At 31.7% G+C, this 13,884-nt stretch overlaps 3 protein-coding genes across 4 annotated transcripts; all 3 read right to left on the reverse strand.

Annotated features, from left to right (window-relative positions):
* Nucleotides 1-13: 13 nt before the first annotated feature.
* Nucleotides 14-5,490, reverse strand: LOC108726041 (multiple inositol polyphosphate phosphatase 1-like). 2 transcript variants are annotated; one of them, XM_018453402.1, is made up of 10 exons: nucleotides 5,422-5,490; nucleotides 4,439-4,624; nucleotides 3,309-3,440; nucleotides 2,903-3,078; nucleotides 2,540-2,656; nucleotides 2,008-2,133; nucleotides 1,625-1,757; nucleotides 1,085-1,295; nucleotides 712-915; nucleotides 14-342 (listed from the first exon to the last, which is right to left on the reverse strand). In XM_018453402.1, exons 2-10 carry the CDS (start codon nucleotides 4,608-4,610, stop codon nucleotides 177-179), a joined length of 1,437 nt encoding a protein of 478 aa, XP_018308904.1. In that variant the 5' UTR covers nucleotides 4,611-4,624; nucleotides 5,422-5,490; the 3' UTR covers nucleotides 14-176. The 2 variants fall into 2 exon arrangements, with proteins under 2 accessions (XP_018308904.1, XP_018308913.1); XM_018453411.1 differs by having other exon boundaries at nucleotides 4,439-4,648.
* Nucleotides 5,491-5,750: 260 nt separating this feature from the next.
* LOC108725775 (tctex1 domain-containing protein 1-A) lies at nucleotides 5,751-9,807 on the reverse strand. Its single transcript, XM_018452999.1, is given in 4 exon segments — nucleotides 5,751-5,916; nucleotides 6,919-7,154; nucleotides 9,549-9,752; nucleotides 9,787-9,807. Coding segments are annotated over 4 exon segments (627 nt in total).
* LOC108725814 (uncharacterized) lies at nucleotides 8,588-12,932 on the reverse strand. Its single transcript, XM_018453053.1, has 5 exons — nucleotides 12,689-12,932; nucleotides 11,484-11,703; nucleotides 11,238-11,328; nucleotides 10,545-10,775; nucleotides 8,588-10,017 (listed from the first exon to the last, which is right to left on the reverse strand). The coding sequence occupies exons 2-5, from the start codon at nucleotides 11,696-11,698 to the stop codon at nucleotides 9,904-9,906; spliced, it is 651 nt and encodes a 216-aa protein (XP_018308555.1). The 5' UTR covers nucleotides 11,699-11,703; nucleotides 12,689-12,932; the 3' UTR covers nucleotides 8,588-9,903.
* Between the last annotated feature and the right edge of the window lie 952 nt (nucleotides 12,933-13,884).

A 13,884-nucleotide genomic window follows, 5' to 3' on the forward strand; every position in this document is an offset into this window, starting at 1 on the left:
AAAAAAAAGTTTTGTGAAAATCTTGCGTCTTCATTACTAACACGGGTACTTATTGATTTGCCCTCGTATAGTCCTTTCTTTCATAGCGTGTCACAACTTTTCAATTGCGTTCTAATTTTGCTTTATAGCATTAATATTTTACATAAAAAATACTGGAAAGATAAAGTTATGTTAATTCACAATTTTTTTTTACAAACTTCCATGCTGCAATTGGTCGCGATAGCATCCAATTTTTTCTTCAGCTGCATCCAATCGCAGACTTCGTTTTCGCAGCCTTCGATGATCAAGGGATTCTCGTTTAGGTAGAAGACGACTTTAAAAGGAGCATCGCTCGAGTTGCATCTAATAGATATATTTTAAATATATAATAGTGAATAATATACTATATACGAAATATGGATAGAAAAATGGATAGAAAAATTATTCTGCCAAAAAAAAACAACCAAGTATTTCCTTTTGATTTTAGCAAATTTTGGATACGTTAAAATATAAATAAAAATAAGAAACACGTATTTTTTTTATATTTAACACATCCAAAATTTATTAAAATCGGAGGGAAGTGTTTTTTTTTTGTAAGAAAGAACTAAAAACTAGAAGAACTGTTTTGTTTGCGCGGGGATTGAAATTCTTCATATCAAGGTTGCTTTTCTTAATTCTCTTTGAATTTCTCAATGCAATTCGAATATCGTAAAGTATCTTGGCGATTGTTACCTGTGGAAAACCGCCGCAAAATTCGCAGCAAATGGCACTAACTGAGAAATCCTCCAGTTTCTATGATCCATGTCTCGGAAGTTTGTGGCTGTGAGCGCTATAGGGTTTTGGACAATTCTCATCGCGGTGAGGAACAGCATCATCATCTGCGAGTGTGTAAAATAGAACACACCCTTCGGTTCGTCGTCATTCACCTCCAATTTCCTGCAGGATTTTAGTTAAAAAAAAAGAGATATCAAAAAGAAATCAAATCTTTCGAAGAAGCTACACAACACAGTTCTCCAAGTGATGCCCTGAGGATATCCATAGGATGTATTCTGGACATCCTTAGGACATCTCTTGAAGAATTGTGTTGTATGAGGAGTTTACTTACGTGAAATGATCGACCATGTCCCGGATGAGGTAACACCCTAGCTGGCTGTTAATTTCCTCTCCCGGACCGCCGTTGTAGTAATAAAAGAGATCTTCCTCGTACTCGAGAACTCGCATCTCCTCGTCGGTGAACACATAGCACCAAGGCGACGGTTTGTCCAGGTGCAAAGTTCTCTCGAAGCGACACAAGTCATAAAATAGAAATATATCCTCTGAAATTATTATACTACAATATATAATAAAAAATTACTGTATTGATAATAATTGGCAACTGATGATTGGCTTTTGATAACACTAGCCTGCGAATTTGCACTTTTGGATCATTATCTGAACGAACTTTCATGTTTTTTAGTGCTGAGCACGAATCCGTTTTTCAAATTTGACGATCACATTACAATTTTAAGGAAAAAATAACGTCAAAGAGGAAAAACCATGATTTTGAGGATTTTCTTGACGTTGTAACTCGACAATAAATTTTTTTCTAAATTTTGTTTCTAAAATACATTAAAAATAACTGATCTTTTGATGAATGATTGTTCACCTTTACTGATGTTCATAAGACCCAAACGCTGACTGACATCCCCCAAGACTTTTGCCATTTCTAAGCCGTTAATAAACGCTTTCACTTCCTTGTTAATGCCCCTACTCTTCCAGGATGTACAATTGTCGTACAGCTATTTTAAGTAATTAACATAAGAAGTAAATATTAGTAGCGTACTTTCCTATTATAACATTCTTGATGCGTTTTAGGTATCGTGAGAAGAGAAAGAAAACTTAATAGTTTTATTGAGAACGTATTCCTAATCTTTCCGACGTTTCTCGCGTACATTGCAAGCTGTGCGTAAAATTATGAGTAAAATTTTTAAACAAATTGTATCTAATAAGGACTTTAACAAAAGATGAGGGTCTTGATTTTTTAATTACCTTTAATAAAGTGTCATTGACGATCGGCACTACTTCAAACTTGATCGATGTGTTACTGGAAGCTTCTCCTCCTGGAAGAGGAATATGCTGCATGGTGATGTTTTGCTGTATGTGCATCAATTCGATCTAGAAGATGAAAATAAAAGATATAATGTCATTAAAACAAATCTATTTTTTTCCTACAATACTTTTACATCAATAAAGGATTATAAATGATAGATGATCATATTTTAATGAACGATTGTATATTATAAAAAGAAAAATGGAGCACGAACTTATTGGGAATAAATTGGTTTTTAATCGATACACAGTCGATTAATAGTTTCTTAATGACATGTTGTTGATTATAGCGTATTATTAGTATAAATTACACCGATATTTGCATTAATTTTACATACTGATGTGTTCTTAAAAAGACTATTCTACTAAGCTGATTGAAACTTTCAGTCATGCGAATAACGATTCTCTGGATCGTTACTGCATTTACTATGTATTCTCATAAAAAGTACATTTTACGATTTATTAACATTACCATATGCAGCGAAGTGTTGTTTATCATTGGTAATATTTTTTTGGAACTAATGTTAAAAGCTCTTTCTACGAAGGATCTCATGCTGGCGATGGTACGTTGCGTAGCCGTCGATTTAAACTGGAATATAAACGTCAGATTGATAAAAGATCTATTAATTAATAATATAAATAATAATAATATTAATAAAATATAAAATACGTCTTACTTATTATATTTTATTAAAGAACTATTGTATTATTTATTAATTTTATTTATTATATTAATTAATTTTACATTAATCTACTATATATTTTATATTGTATTTGACAATCATAATATTAACAAGAAAAAAGAAAATAAAAATCGAACTCCTCAAATTATTACCTTGAAACTCTTAGTCACGTTCCAGTCGAACAATATCGGCAATTTGGCTCTGATTCTTTCGGCGAGTGACGCCAAATCTTTTTCACCCTGTACTGCCAAGTACTTTCCCTTTCCTGGGACCAGCTCGGGGTAGGGCTTCCAATTTTTCAGATCCATTTTTTCGTATTGAGATGCGCCTATGGGAAAAAAATATTTTTAAAAAGAGGGGTTATTATCCCTTGAGCTAAACAACGTGTTTTTATATTTTACTTTCATCTGTGTCAAAATGTAAATCAATCCATTTTCATTAAGATTCCATTGCTCTTTTATCTAATAGTGCATCTTTTTATCTTCTAATTCGATTCGAAGGACACACAACAAATGATTATCAGTCAGAATATAGAAACCTTAGGATCTTCTCACTCACAAGTCTCGAATACGTTGTTCATTATTATATGATCTCGAATGTGCGTGAGATTCAAGATCTGCGCGATTATAGACTCGCCAGGATATCGCGTCCCATGTCTGACCAGCATCCATATCTGCGTAGGTTCGCAGTCTGAAAATTCCGATTAGGTCCGTTTAATTTTAATGAAGTAGCCCAGCAACACACAATATTGTATCGTTGCAGTAAGTTGTGTTTTATAAGTGAATATACACGTCCCTTATCCCGCATTCATTAACCTAGACAGCACACAATATTTACAAAATATTTATAAATATTCATAAGATTTATTTTAAATATTTTGTAAATTTTTGTGGTCTTAGATTGCACAGATCACATAAACATTTATTATAAATATTATGAAATATTTATCGTAAATGTTATAGTAAATTCTATAAAAATACTTAATGAAACAACATTATAATCCAAGTAAAAAATATTTATTAGAAATATTTATTTATATTTATCATATATTATATATTACATAAAATATTTAGTCTATATTTTAATAATATTTCAAATAAAGCTTTAATTACATAAGTTGTCGAAGTATTCGGTCAGATTACAGTATCCAGTAAAACGTATCGGTTATTTCCGTATTCCCTAATATTTGATGTCTGTAGTCCATATGTAAAATTAGCATCATTTGACTGATGTAAAAGTGATCTCATCTTATTTTTTTATAAAAATCTTGATTAGTCGTAATGATGTGAGTCAGACGTTGAGAGAAAAACACAAAATTAACTAAGTCATATGTAGGTAAAAGTAAGCCATGATACGATAATTGGAGATAACACATGTATCCTCGACGATGTCAGGCAACGTTATCTGATAATGTTGTAATCTGACCGAATACTCCGACTTATGTAATGTTATTTGTGTTTACATTGAAAATGACCCGATCGGCGTCGAAACGTTTGTACGAATATTAAATATTCTTTATATTGTAAGTTACAATTTGTAACTGGCTCGTAGCCCTTCTTTTATTTATTGATTTATTCTGATTGAGCCATATTAATAATTTAATTTATCATAAATATTCTGTGCTGTCTGGAAAAAAATCTTTGAGATTATTCGTCAGTTCCTCTTGTTGTACGGCGATAAATACTCACTCGTTAGAGTCATAGTTCCTCCGGTATCATTATGAACGTAAGAATACGGGGTTTTAGTGCCGGTGTAAGGATAAAAGCTCCTGTTTTCGGAATGACAACTCACAGGATTCCCTAACACTGCGCTTTCCGCCAGGCATATCACGATAATAAAAAAGCAGAGTTTTCCACACATCTTGCAAATCCTCGCTGTTTAAACTAGAAAAGAAGAAACTGTTGACTGACTTTAATCACATTTTCTAGAAATAATAAAGCGATAGGGATAGTCTTTCAAGCAAATAGATCTAATGTGAGAAAGTAACATCTCATTTTAACATATAAGGTGTTGAAACTAATCAGCTGTCATTTTCGAATGTATTCAGTAATTGAAAAAAAATTGCGCTGAAAGGAGAAAAGTCTGCAATTTTTAATGGGTTTAATTTAATTAATTTTCTTTATATTATTATTGTTATAAATAAAATATGTAATAATGAAATGTTTGTATATAAGTTTGTTTTATTGATGAGAAATTTGTTAATAATCAAGTAAGCTAATTACTATCTAAAATTGTAGACGCTATCCAAAAACTATGTCAGATTTAATAGCTATCAAAAAGGTTGTCAGCAATATTAAAACTGACATGTTAAAAAAATTTTTTTACGAATTTTCGTAAAAAAGAATTCGACAATATCAATCATTGGGATTATTAGAATATTTTAATCAATAAAATAAACTTAAAATTTAATAAAATGTTTATATATAACATTTTATTAAATTTTATTCATGTCCATTAAAAATTGTAGACTTTTCTATTTTTTCAACGCAATTTTTGTTTTTTTTTTTTTTCAATAACTGAATACATTTGAAAATGACAGCTGATTAGTTTCCAAGATCCAAAACATAAATAATTAATATAAGAATCAATAAAGTAAAAAAAATTGAAGTAGGAACGTCTACTGCAATAATCATCAATAATTTTCAAATAGAGTGTTATCTTAAAATATCACCTGTCCAGATCACGAAGTCTGAAGTAATATTTTCCTCCTTAAGAGAGAATAGCGACTATCTACTCTCACACGAACAGAGACACGGACTGGACAAAAATGTTGCTTTCAACTCGATATTATTGGCGGACCATCTCCCTGAGACTTTGCATAAATGCAACCAGTTCTATGTATAGTAATAATGATTATTCCGTGTTGTCGCGCGTGATTTATTCGTGTAATTGCGGAGCGAAAAATTCTATGAAGGCGACACTTTGCTATCTACTCGCATAATGAATTTTTTTTCTTCCGTAATCGAGAATTCGTTGATGAATCCCGAAACTCGCGGTACATTATTCATAATAAACACCGAAGACGCTGCACTGAGCATGAAAAGTACGACCCTCGAAGGAAAAAACGGAGTATTTGTCTCTCTCGCTGTCCCACAGAAAGCCGAGTGTGGTTTCTACGGATTGACTGGCTTTTTCGATTATTGTAACCGTGACAATAATTTTATGCCTGGAAGAGAAGGAATTTTTTTGTAACGTTTGAAGAATTTTTGTGATCATTCAAGCAACATAGTTACATACAAAATATAATATTTATAAATAAACGTTAGAAATTATGTCAACTGAAAAATAAATGTTTAATATTTAATTCTTTTTTTAAACTATTTAATAAACGTAAAAACATTTATGAGATGTTTGTAACGTTTATTAAACTTTTTTTTACTAGTTTAAATTATCATTTTTATGCGAGACATTTTTGTAATTGTATATTTAATAACTTCTATTTAACGTTTTTGTTTAAACGTTTTTTAAATGTAAATTGTCTAGTTGGACATTTATGATATCGCTAAATATTTATCTCAAGTCAAATATAATTAAAAATTCTAGATAGAATCCAGAAACTTAATATCTATCTCGTGCATTTTTAAATTGTTAGATAAAAACTTAGATAAGAAATATAAATAGAAACGATTTACAATTAGAGAAAATTATTTAAATATTTAATAAAACTGATCAATGATAGCTGTGATTCTTGACGAATTTGTTGGCTATTTCATTATAAATCTTTAAATAATTTCTTTTTTATCAATATTTTGTTCGTTTAAAACCTAGAACTTCAAAATATATAGCAATTCTTTTTAATTTGTTGGAGAATCAGTGCTGACGCAGTTTCTTAAATTATGTCCCCAGCTGTTTCTCAGCACTCACACACGCACACATTTATAAATATACTTCAATTATTCCGTTCAATAACGATTATGTTAATTTTAAATCAATTTATGTTGATTATGTATCTTCCTTTAATCTTCTAATTAATTTTAAGTTAATTTTAAATCAATTTATGTGTTGATTATGTGTCTTTCTTAAATCTTCTTTAAATTAATTCCTCCTAATAATACTGGTAGAAACTCGTTATACACATATTCTTATAAATCAAACGCTTGTGGAATTCTCTTTCCCCAGGAATATTATCTTCAAACCATCGAAAATGAAAGTCTGTGTTTCCTCCCACCTGTCGAAGTTAAGTTTCTTCACGCGCCGCCGTATCTCCGCGGCAATGTCGCCGCATAATTTTGTGGCCTCCGCATCGTCGTATGCGATCTCGTCCAAACGATTGTTCATCACCGATTTCACGATCTTGTCCACCAGATCGATCTTGAACGGATTCTGCGGCTCCATGTGATAACTGTTTTGATATTTCGGCGCCTGCGACAAAGCAATTATTGCTTTTGCAGTTTAAAACTGTGTCTCAAAACAGACAAATATGTACAATAATTGGCGCAGTTTGCTTCACTGAAAACTAAAAATTTTATCACAAAAAAATATTATTAGGTACTAAGAACCGTTTTGATCGAATATCGCCTTGATTTTTATTTATTTATATTGAACATTTTTCGGTCCATTTTCACTTAATATTGGTAGAAAGGTCAAACAACGAGCGATTAATTAGGATAAAATTAAAATTAATTTATTAAATTATCATGAAAAGTTTAAAACTAGTTTTTTATTAATATATAATGCTAAAAGTTTAATATTTTAATATTAAATAACATTGGTAGAAAAGTCAGGCAACAAACAATTAATTAGGTTAAATTTAAAATAGATATTTTAATTTTAACCTAATTAATTGTTTGCTGCCTGATGACCTTTCTACAAATTTTATTGTATTTGCATTTAATTTCGAGCTATAAAATTGATATTATTTACTTAATATTGTTGCAAATATGTATTTGCAACTTTAAAAACTTTCTTTTGATCATTTTTTGTTTAATTTTTATTTAATTAATCGTTATTTTATAAGTATAATATATTTATATATAGATATATGTTTAATTATATAATTATATATAATGTTATGAAATATCTATGTTTTATATATTTTTATATCATTTATGTTGGAATTATGTTTTACATTTACATACATTTTTAAATCTTTTATGGATTGTCATTACATAATTCGCGAGATAAAAAATATTGATACAAAATCTATTAGAGAACTATTATCAAACTAAGATCTTAGCATTCTGATGCATCGATGCGAATTCCGATGCTACGTGATTCGAAAGAAACATTTCGTATCGAAGTTTTTACCTCATTGTCGTCGCAAGTTTTTTCACTCGTTTCGAGTTGGAATGGCATAATGTCGATTTCCGATGATAAATCGATCAGAATAGATCTTAAGTAGTTTGTAAAGATTCTCCCACTCTTCTGCAACAATTTTCTGGTTAACTAATCCTTGCAAGGACGCACGTATCTAAGGTAAACGACAGTTTTACTTAGAAACGCTGCGAAAATCGATCGATGGAGGCAAGAATAAATATTTGTGCATAAGTTAAGAGAAATTTTATGAAAGAAGCTTAAACACAACCTGAGAAAATAAAATTAGGTCAGATTTGTTCATCACTGTAGAAATAAATAAGTAAAAAAAAAATACGAGGAATGCAAGAATATTATACAATTCCTAAATTACATAATTAATCAATTGCATTTACAAAAAGTTCAAAATTTATTTAAAAACTTATTTAAAATCATTGAAAAGTATATAAAAAGTCACTTATTTAAAAATATATTTTGTAAGAAATATGTTCTTTTGAAAATGTGAAATTTTTCGAAAATTGTTTTTTTCTCTACTTTCTTTTATAGAACTTCTTAATCATTTTATTACGCACGATTTCGTGAATAACTTTATATTTTATTATAAGGATACAATGTTACATTACAGACAGACGTATTTAATAATTGTCTTTATTTAATTGTACATTATATTTAATATTTGTAATATATTTCCACCAGCGCAATTTTCTCGATCACGAGCCTCGGAAAACGTCGCGTTTTCATTATCGTTTAACAATTCCTTTTCTTCCTACTAACATCTCAAAATTTTTGCGTAAAATGCATGCCAGAAATGCGTTGCCAAAGTCGCGGGAATATATATAAGCTTGCTTCAAAAAGGATTTGTGGACGCGATGTGAAAAGCTTCTCGGATTCTCTTGAAACCTCCATAGATTTACAGACATTTCCAACGAACTCTAATAACGTTCCATCGTTTCGAGAGATCGATCCTCAAGGACGCAAACATGAAAATACATTCTAGAGGATCGTGTGAAGCGTTCCTTTTGATTTTACGCCATTTTTTGATCCGTTATCGCTTATAATAGTGCGGTGAAAATACGCTCTCTAAAATATACTGGTATTACATTTATCGATACGTCAATTCCATTCACAAATCCTAAAGTGACACGACGAACCGGTCGTTATTTTCCAAATTTCAACGTGCAAGATCACAAGAGAAAGACACAGTTTCGAATAATTATTGAACTAAAATATCACTAGCTTTAGAAATAATACACGTATGTACATATATTCATTACTTATTCATTCATTAATTATAATCTATAATCTTTGTAATCATCTTTCTTTCGCCTACATTACGTGAATACTTATAAAATTACTTGCAATTGCAAGTATTCGTTAATTAAAACGTCGTCAATCTTCAAGTAAATTTACTTGTTAGATTGAAGTACCTAAGATTTCCGATAAATAAACTGGAAATGTTTACGCAGAACGCAGTGTTTAACAATTGTGCGTAAATGATCACATAAGCTCTTAAAAACTTAAAAGCGAACAATTTTAATATCCTACTTCTGCCTCGGTCCGAAAAGATTTGCATTCAATAATTCTTTCGCGTTTCTGCAGAACCGGCGATGGATGCATCCTCGTGAGGTAGGCGTCTAAAACTTTTTGCACCGTTGGCCTTTTGATGAGAGTTTCCGGTAAGGGCGGCTGCTGGATCGTCCTCGAGGGTGTCGAGCGCGTAAAGCGCGAACCCTCGAGATTATGACGTACCTACTGCTTTCTTTTTGAGCGACACAGTCAACACAATTAAATATCGTTCTATCATTGTCATTCATTTAATGCCAAGGAGAATAGAACGACGCTTGTGTCGAGTGTGTTCTCTAAAAGGAAAGCAGCCTATGTGAAGCAAAGCGATGAAGCTCTAAGACAGCATCTCCACTTCCGCTTGAATGTTCTGGCGTGCCTGCTCCTCCAGCTTGTCGCGAAACTCCACGGTGGCGAAGATGTTCGGAATCTGCAGGAAGTTCTGCAACACCTGAAAGATGCAGGAACGCGAAATAATAACACGAGAATAAATCATCTTATTTGCGCTAAATTTATTTTTCTACAAATAATATCTAAAGGTTTAAAAAAAAAGAAAAATGTATAATTCTGTCCTCGATTAACGTACTTGCTTCTCTTCAAAGACTAAGAAACTTCTTTTAGATAATATCTTCTAGATAATTTTGAAGAATACTCGAGTCTTCTTTTACGGAATCCAACGGAATAAGCTTTAATAATTAATTTCTGAATACAGTAATTATTTAATTGTTATATTACAATTTATTATACTAATTATTTAATTAGTACAATAATTATAATAATTATTATTCTGAGATTATTAAAGCTTGTTTCGTTGAATTATTAACACTTTGTAAAAGCAGGTTAAAGTATTTTCCAATTATTATAATAATTGAAAGTATTGTTGTTATAATAATAATTATTATTATACTTGGACAGTTTTCGTATTGTTTTTTAAGTTCATCGAGAAATCACATTGCAGGGTCGAACGGGGTTACTCACTTTTAGCCGTAGAGCCGTGTACATGGGCTCGCTGAGGAAAGAATATTCCCCACGTATTCGCTCCCTGTACTCGGCGTAACTTTCCGGAGAGGAGCCGAGTACCGCCATGTCCAGGTCCAGGAAGTAGTGTGCGTCTTCACTGCCGAAGGCACCGCCCACCTTATGTGCCTCGGTGCTGTGGGTCGCCGCTACTTTGAGCAAAGCACAAGTCTCTTCCCTGAGCTCCGCGTCCTGGAAGATTACATTACTCGGATCACTTTCGTGAATGTTATCGACGGATCTTGGGTATTCACCTTTTTTAGCATTTTGACACTCCTTTTTTGCTTATGAAATAATCTATAGGTACTATAATTTCATGATAGGCGTTCATTTTTTTTGTCTCATCTCTATTTCATTCCACTGACAAAATCTCACAAAAGCTATATAATTAAAATTATTTCTTTTATTCTAGTTTTTAATATTTTAACTATTTCTTTGTGTATAATTTATATTAAAATTTCATGATGAGTCTTTATTTCTTTTACGTCATCTTTATTCGGCTCTAAAATATTAACAATTAAATCTTAAAACGATTATAATTAAAATTCTTTTTATTTTAATTGGTTCTATTTTTCAATATTTTATGATGATGATTACGCTGTAGATTAAAACTTGTAAAAAATTAACCAACAAAAATTCAGGCTGTTTACTCACCGACGGAATTTCGGCCTCGTCTGCAAAAGCATTGAAGTGCTCGAGATTTTTGTCTTCGCTAAAGACTAAAGCTTTAGGATCGTACTCGAAGCTGCAACAGGACATTTAAGTCAGTCGCTATAGATGAAAGAGCGACAATGTAATACAATAATTCAATTAAATAATAAAATACTGAATACGATAAGTAACACCATCGTGCATGCTGCTAAATTTCTTTTTATCGTTGCATTCAGCCACTGCGCTCACTTTTGAAAGAATATGGCGAGCAGAACAGCTCGCGGGTTTTTGAGATTGTTTTTGATTTCGTAGTAGTGATTCAGCTTCTCTCTGAGCGAGTCCAGATTGTGGTACGTGCGTTTTTCCTCCGAGTAGACTTCCTGCAGGCGCGTGAACCAGGAGTCGCAGACCGCGGCGTCCAAGCCCTCCGTAGCTTCCTTCCAGCTGTCCTCCAGCGATGCCATTGCCGCTAAAATTATTCGGTCCATTTAATTCGCGAATGTTTCACAAGCATGAAATAAAAGGCTTGCGAAAAAAAGGAATATAAATCGCCGTAAATAATTTTTTAATTAGCAGCTGACGTGTTTACCATATGGACTGACATATCGCTCCAATAAAGATTACAATTTCAGTTAAATGAAGAATTTCAATTAAAGCTCATACGATTTACGCTTTTCTGGATGAATACGGAAATGATTAAATAGCTATTGATTTAATGTTTGAGGAAAAGGAATATTAATTGTGTTTCCAAGAAAGGGAATTTATAGTTAAATATTTGCCTCAAGACGTTGGTCGTTAATGGCTTAAATTAATTAAAATTAATTAATTACTGCTTGAACTTTCCTCACAAAAATTTAATATTAAGAGGTAGTGATTAATTACTCATTATAATAGTGCTTTTAATGTTCAAAATAAGTAATTAATCACTATCTTAATATTAAATTAACTGGTATTAAATTGGAATTTTGTAAGTGTTGAGAATTAAAAAGAATACGATTTTTTGTGGTAATTTTTGTTTTTATTTAACAATTTAATGAAAAATTATAATTTCAAAAATTGAATATGGAAAGGAGAGAGGACCCTTACAGAAATCTAATTTAATACTGGAAATTACTTATTTTATGTACTAAAAGTTTTGAGTGATTAATTACACGTTTTGAGTATTAAAAGTATTGAAAGCAGCCACCTTTTAGTAAATTTAAATTTCTGTAAGGAAACCGAAAGACGCTCAGACATTTACGTCTGTTTACAGATATGCAGAGGTCAATGCCAAAGGATAACGCAGAAAAGAAACAATCGAATTCGATGTCTGAAATGAAGTTCACGGATCCAAGGTGAACGAGGAACCCGAAAGCACCCTCGGAAACGTTCGAGAAGCCGCGACGTGTCGAGTCGAGAGGAAGCCAAGAGGAAGAGATCGTGAACGCGAGTTCGCGCTGGATCGTGGCACTCACTTAATTTCCGACGGACGAGGAGCCGCGGACGCACACGGTGTTTCGGGGACAGCGGGGAAATTACCGGGGCATGATCCACGCGCGAACGTCTCGCGAATGAGCCCCGCTAAGCCAGCGGAGCGCTACGTAGCGCCGACATACACAACAGTCCACCTCTACTTATTGATCGGTGGTGACTCGTTTCCGAGCTTGTGGCCGCCAGCGGGAAGTTCCCGTCGCACGTATGGAAATCACACTCCCTCACGTGCGATTTCCGAGGGAAAAATCTTCTCAGTGTAGGTACGATATTCATATAGTCCTAAGACATTAATACAGCTCTCTGATTGGCTTATACATCTTAAGACTGTACTTAAGACAGTCTCAAATACGATAATCTACTAAATATCGGCTATAGTTTGTTTTTTATTGCTGCACTGCTCTGCACTATTTTCCTTCCCGCTTTCGCAACATTTTAAATATAATATAGTGAGTAAGATCTGTGTTTTTTATACTATTAAATTTATAATGTCAAATTATATATCCAATTTGAATTATTTTTAATCATAATTCCTATAAATCGCCATTGTTCCTATTTATTATGTCGTTAATTTTACTAAAACAACAACAAGGAGGTGAATAATTTAACTCAAGGAATGTATTAATTTGATTCAAATTTAATTTACTATTTACTACGATTTTACGTTAATATGAACACTTTATTTTAAAATTAAGTACTTTAAAATTAATATAAAAAGATTGATAATTAGATCTGATTGTTTTTTTCAAATATTATATGTTTTTATTAAAGTAATATAGTTCGACATACTTAGAAGTTAAAAATAACAAAATATTGTTTAACTCAACGAACTGATTTGAATTTGATCCTTTAATAGTACACAGATGAACTAGTATACTTTTGAAACTTAAAGTAAATAAATACTCACATACATGTATGATATTTGATGAAAAAGAAAAATCTAATGTAGTTTATAAGGCAGGAATAAAAAATAAACTTATACTTATTAATTAGTTTAAGTTAAAAATTGTACACTAATTACAAAAAATAAATGTCTCTCTTTGTTTTGCGCAAATCAATTTCTTTTAATTGATTTTATAACAGCGCGAGAAATGCAGTTTTAGTATTGTTATGTAATTATTAAATCTATATATAAGAATATCAGAAATACAGAATATATTAGCGCTTAATAAAACTTTCT

This window comes from Mycetomoellerius zeteki, unplaced genomic scaffold (assembly GCF_001594055.1).
Source record: "Mycetomoellerius zeteki isolate Tzet28-1 unplaced genomic scaffold, Tzet1.0 scaffold110, whole genome shotgun sequence".
Taxonomy (NCBI): domain Eukaryota; kingdom Metazoa; phylum Arthropoda; class Insecta; order Hymenoptera; family Formicidae; genus Mycetomoellerius; species Mycetomoellerius zeteki.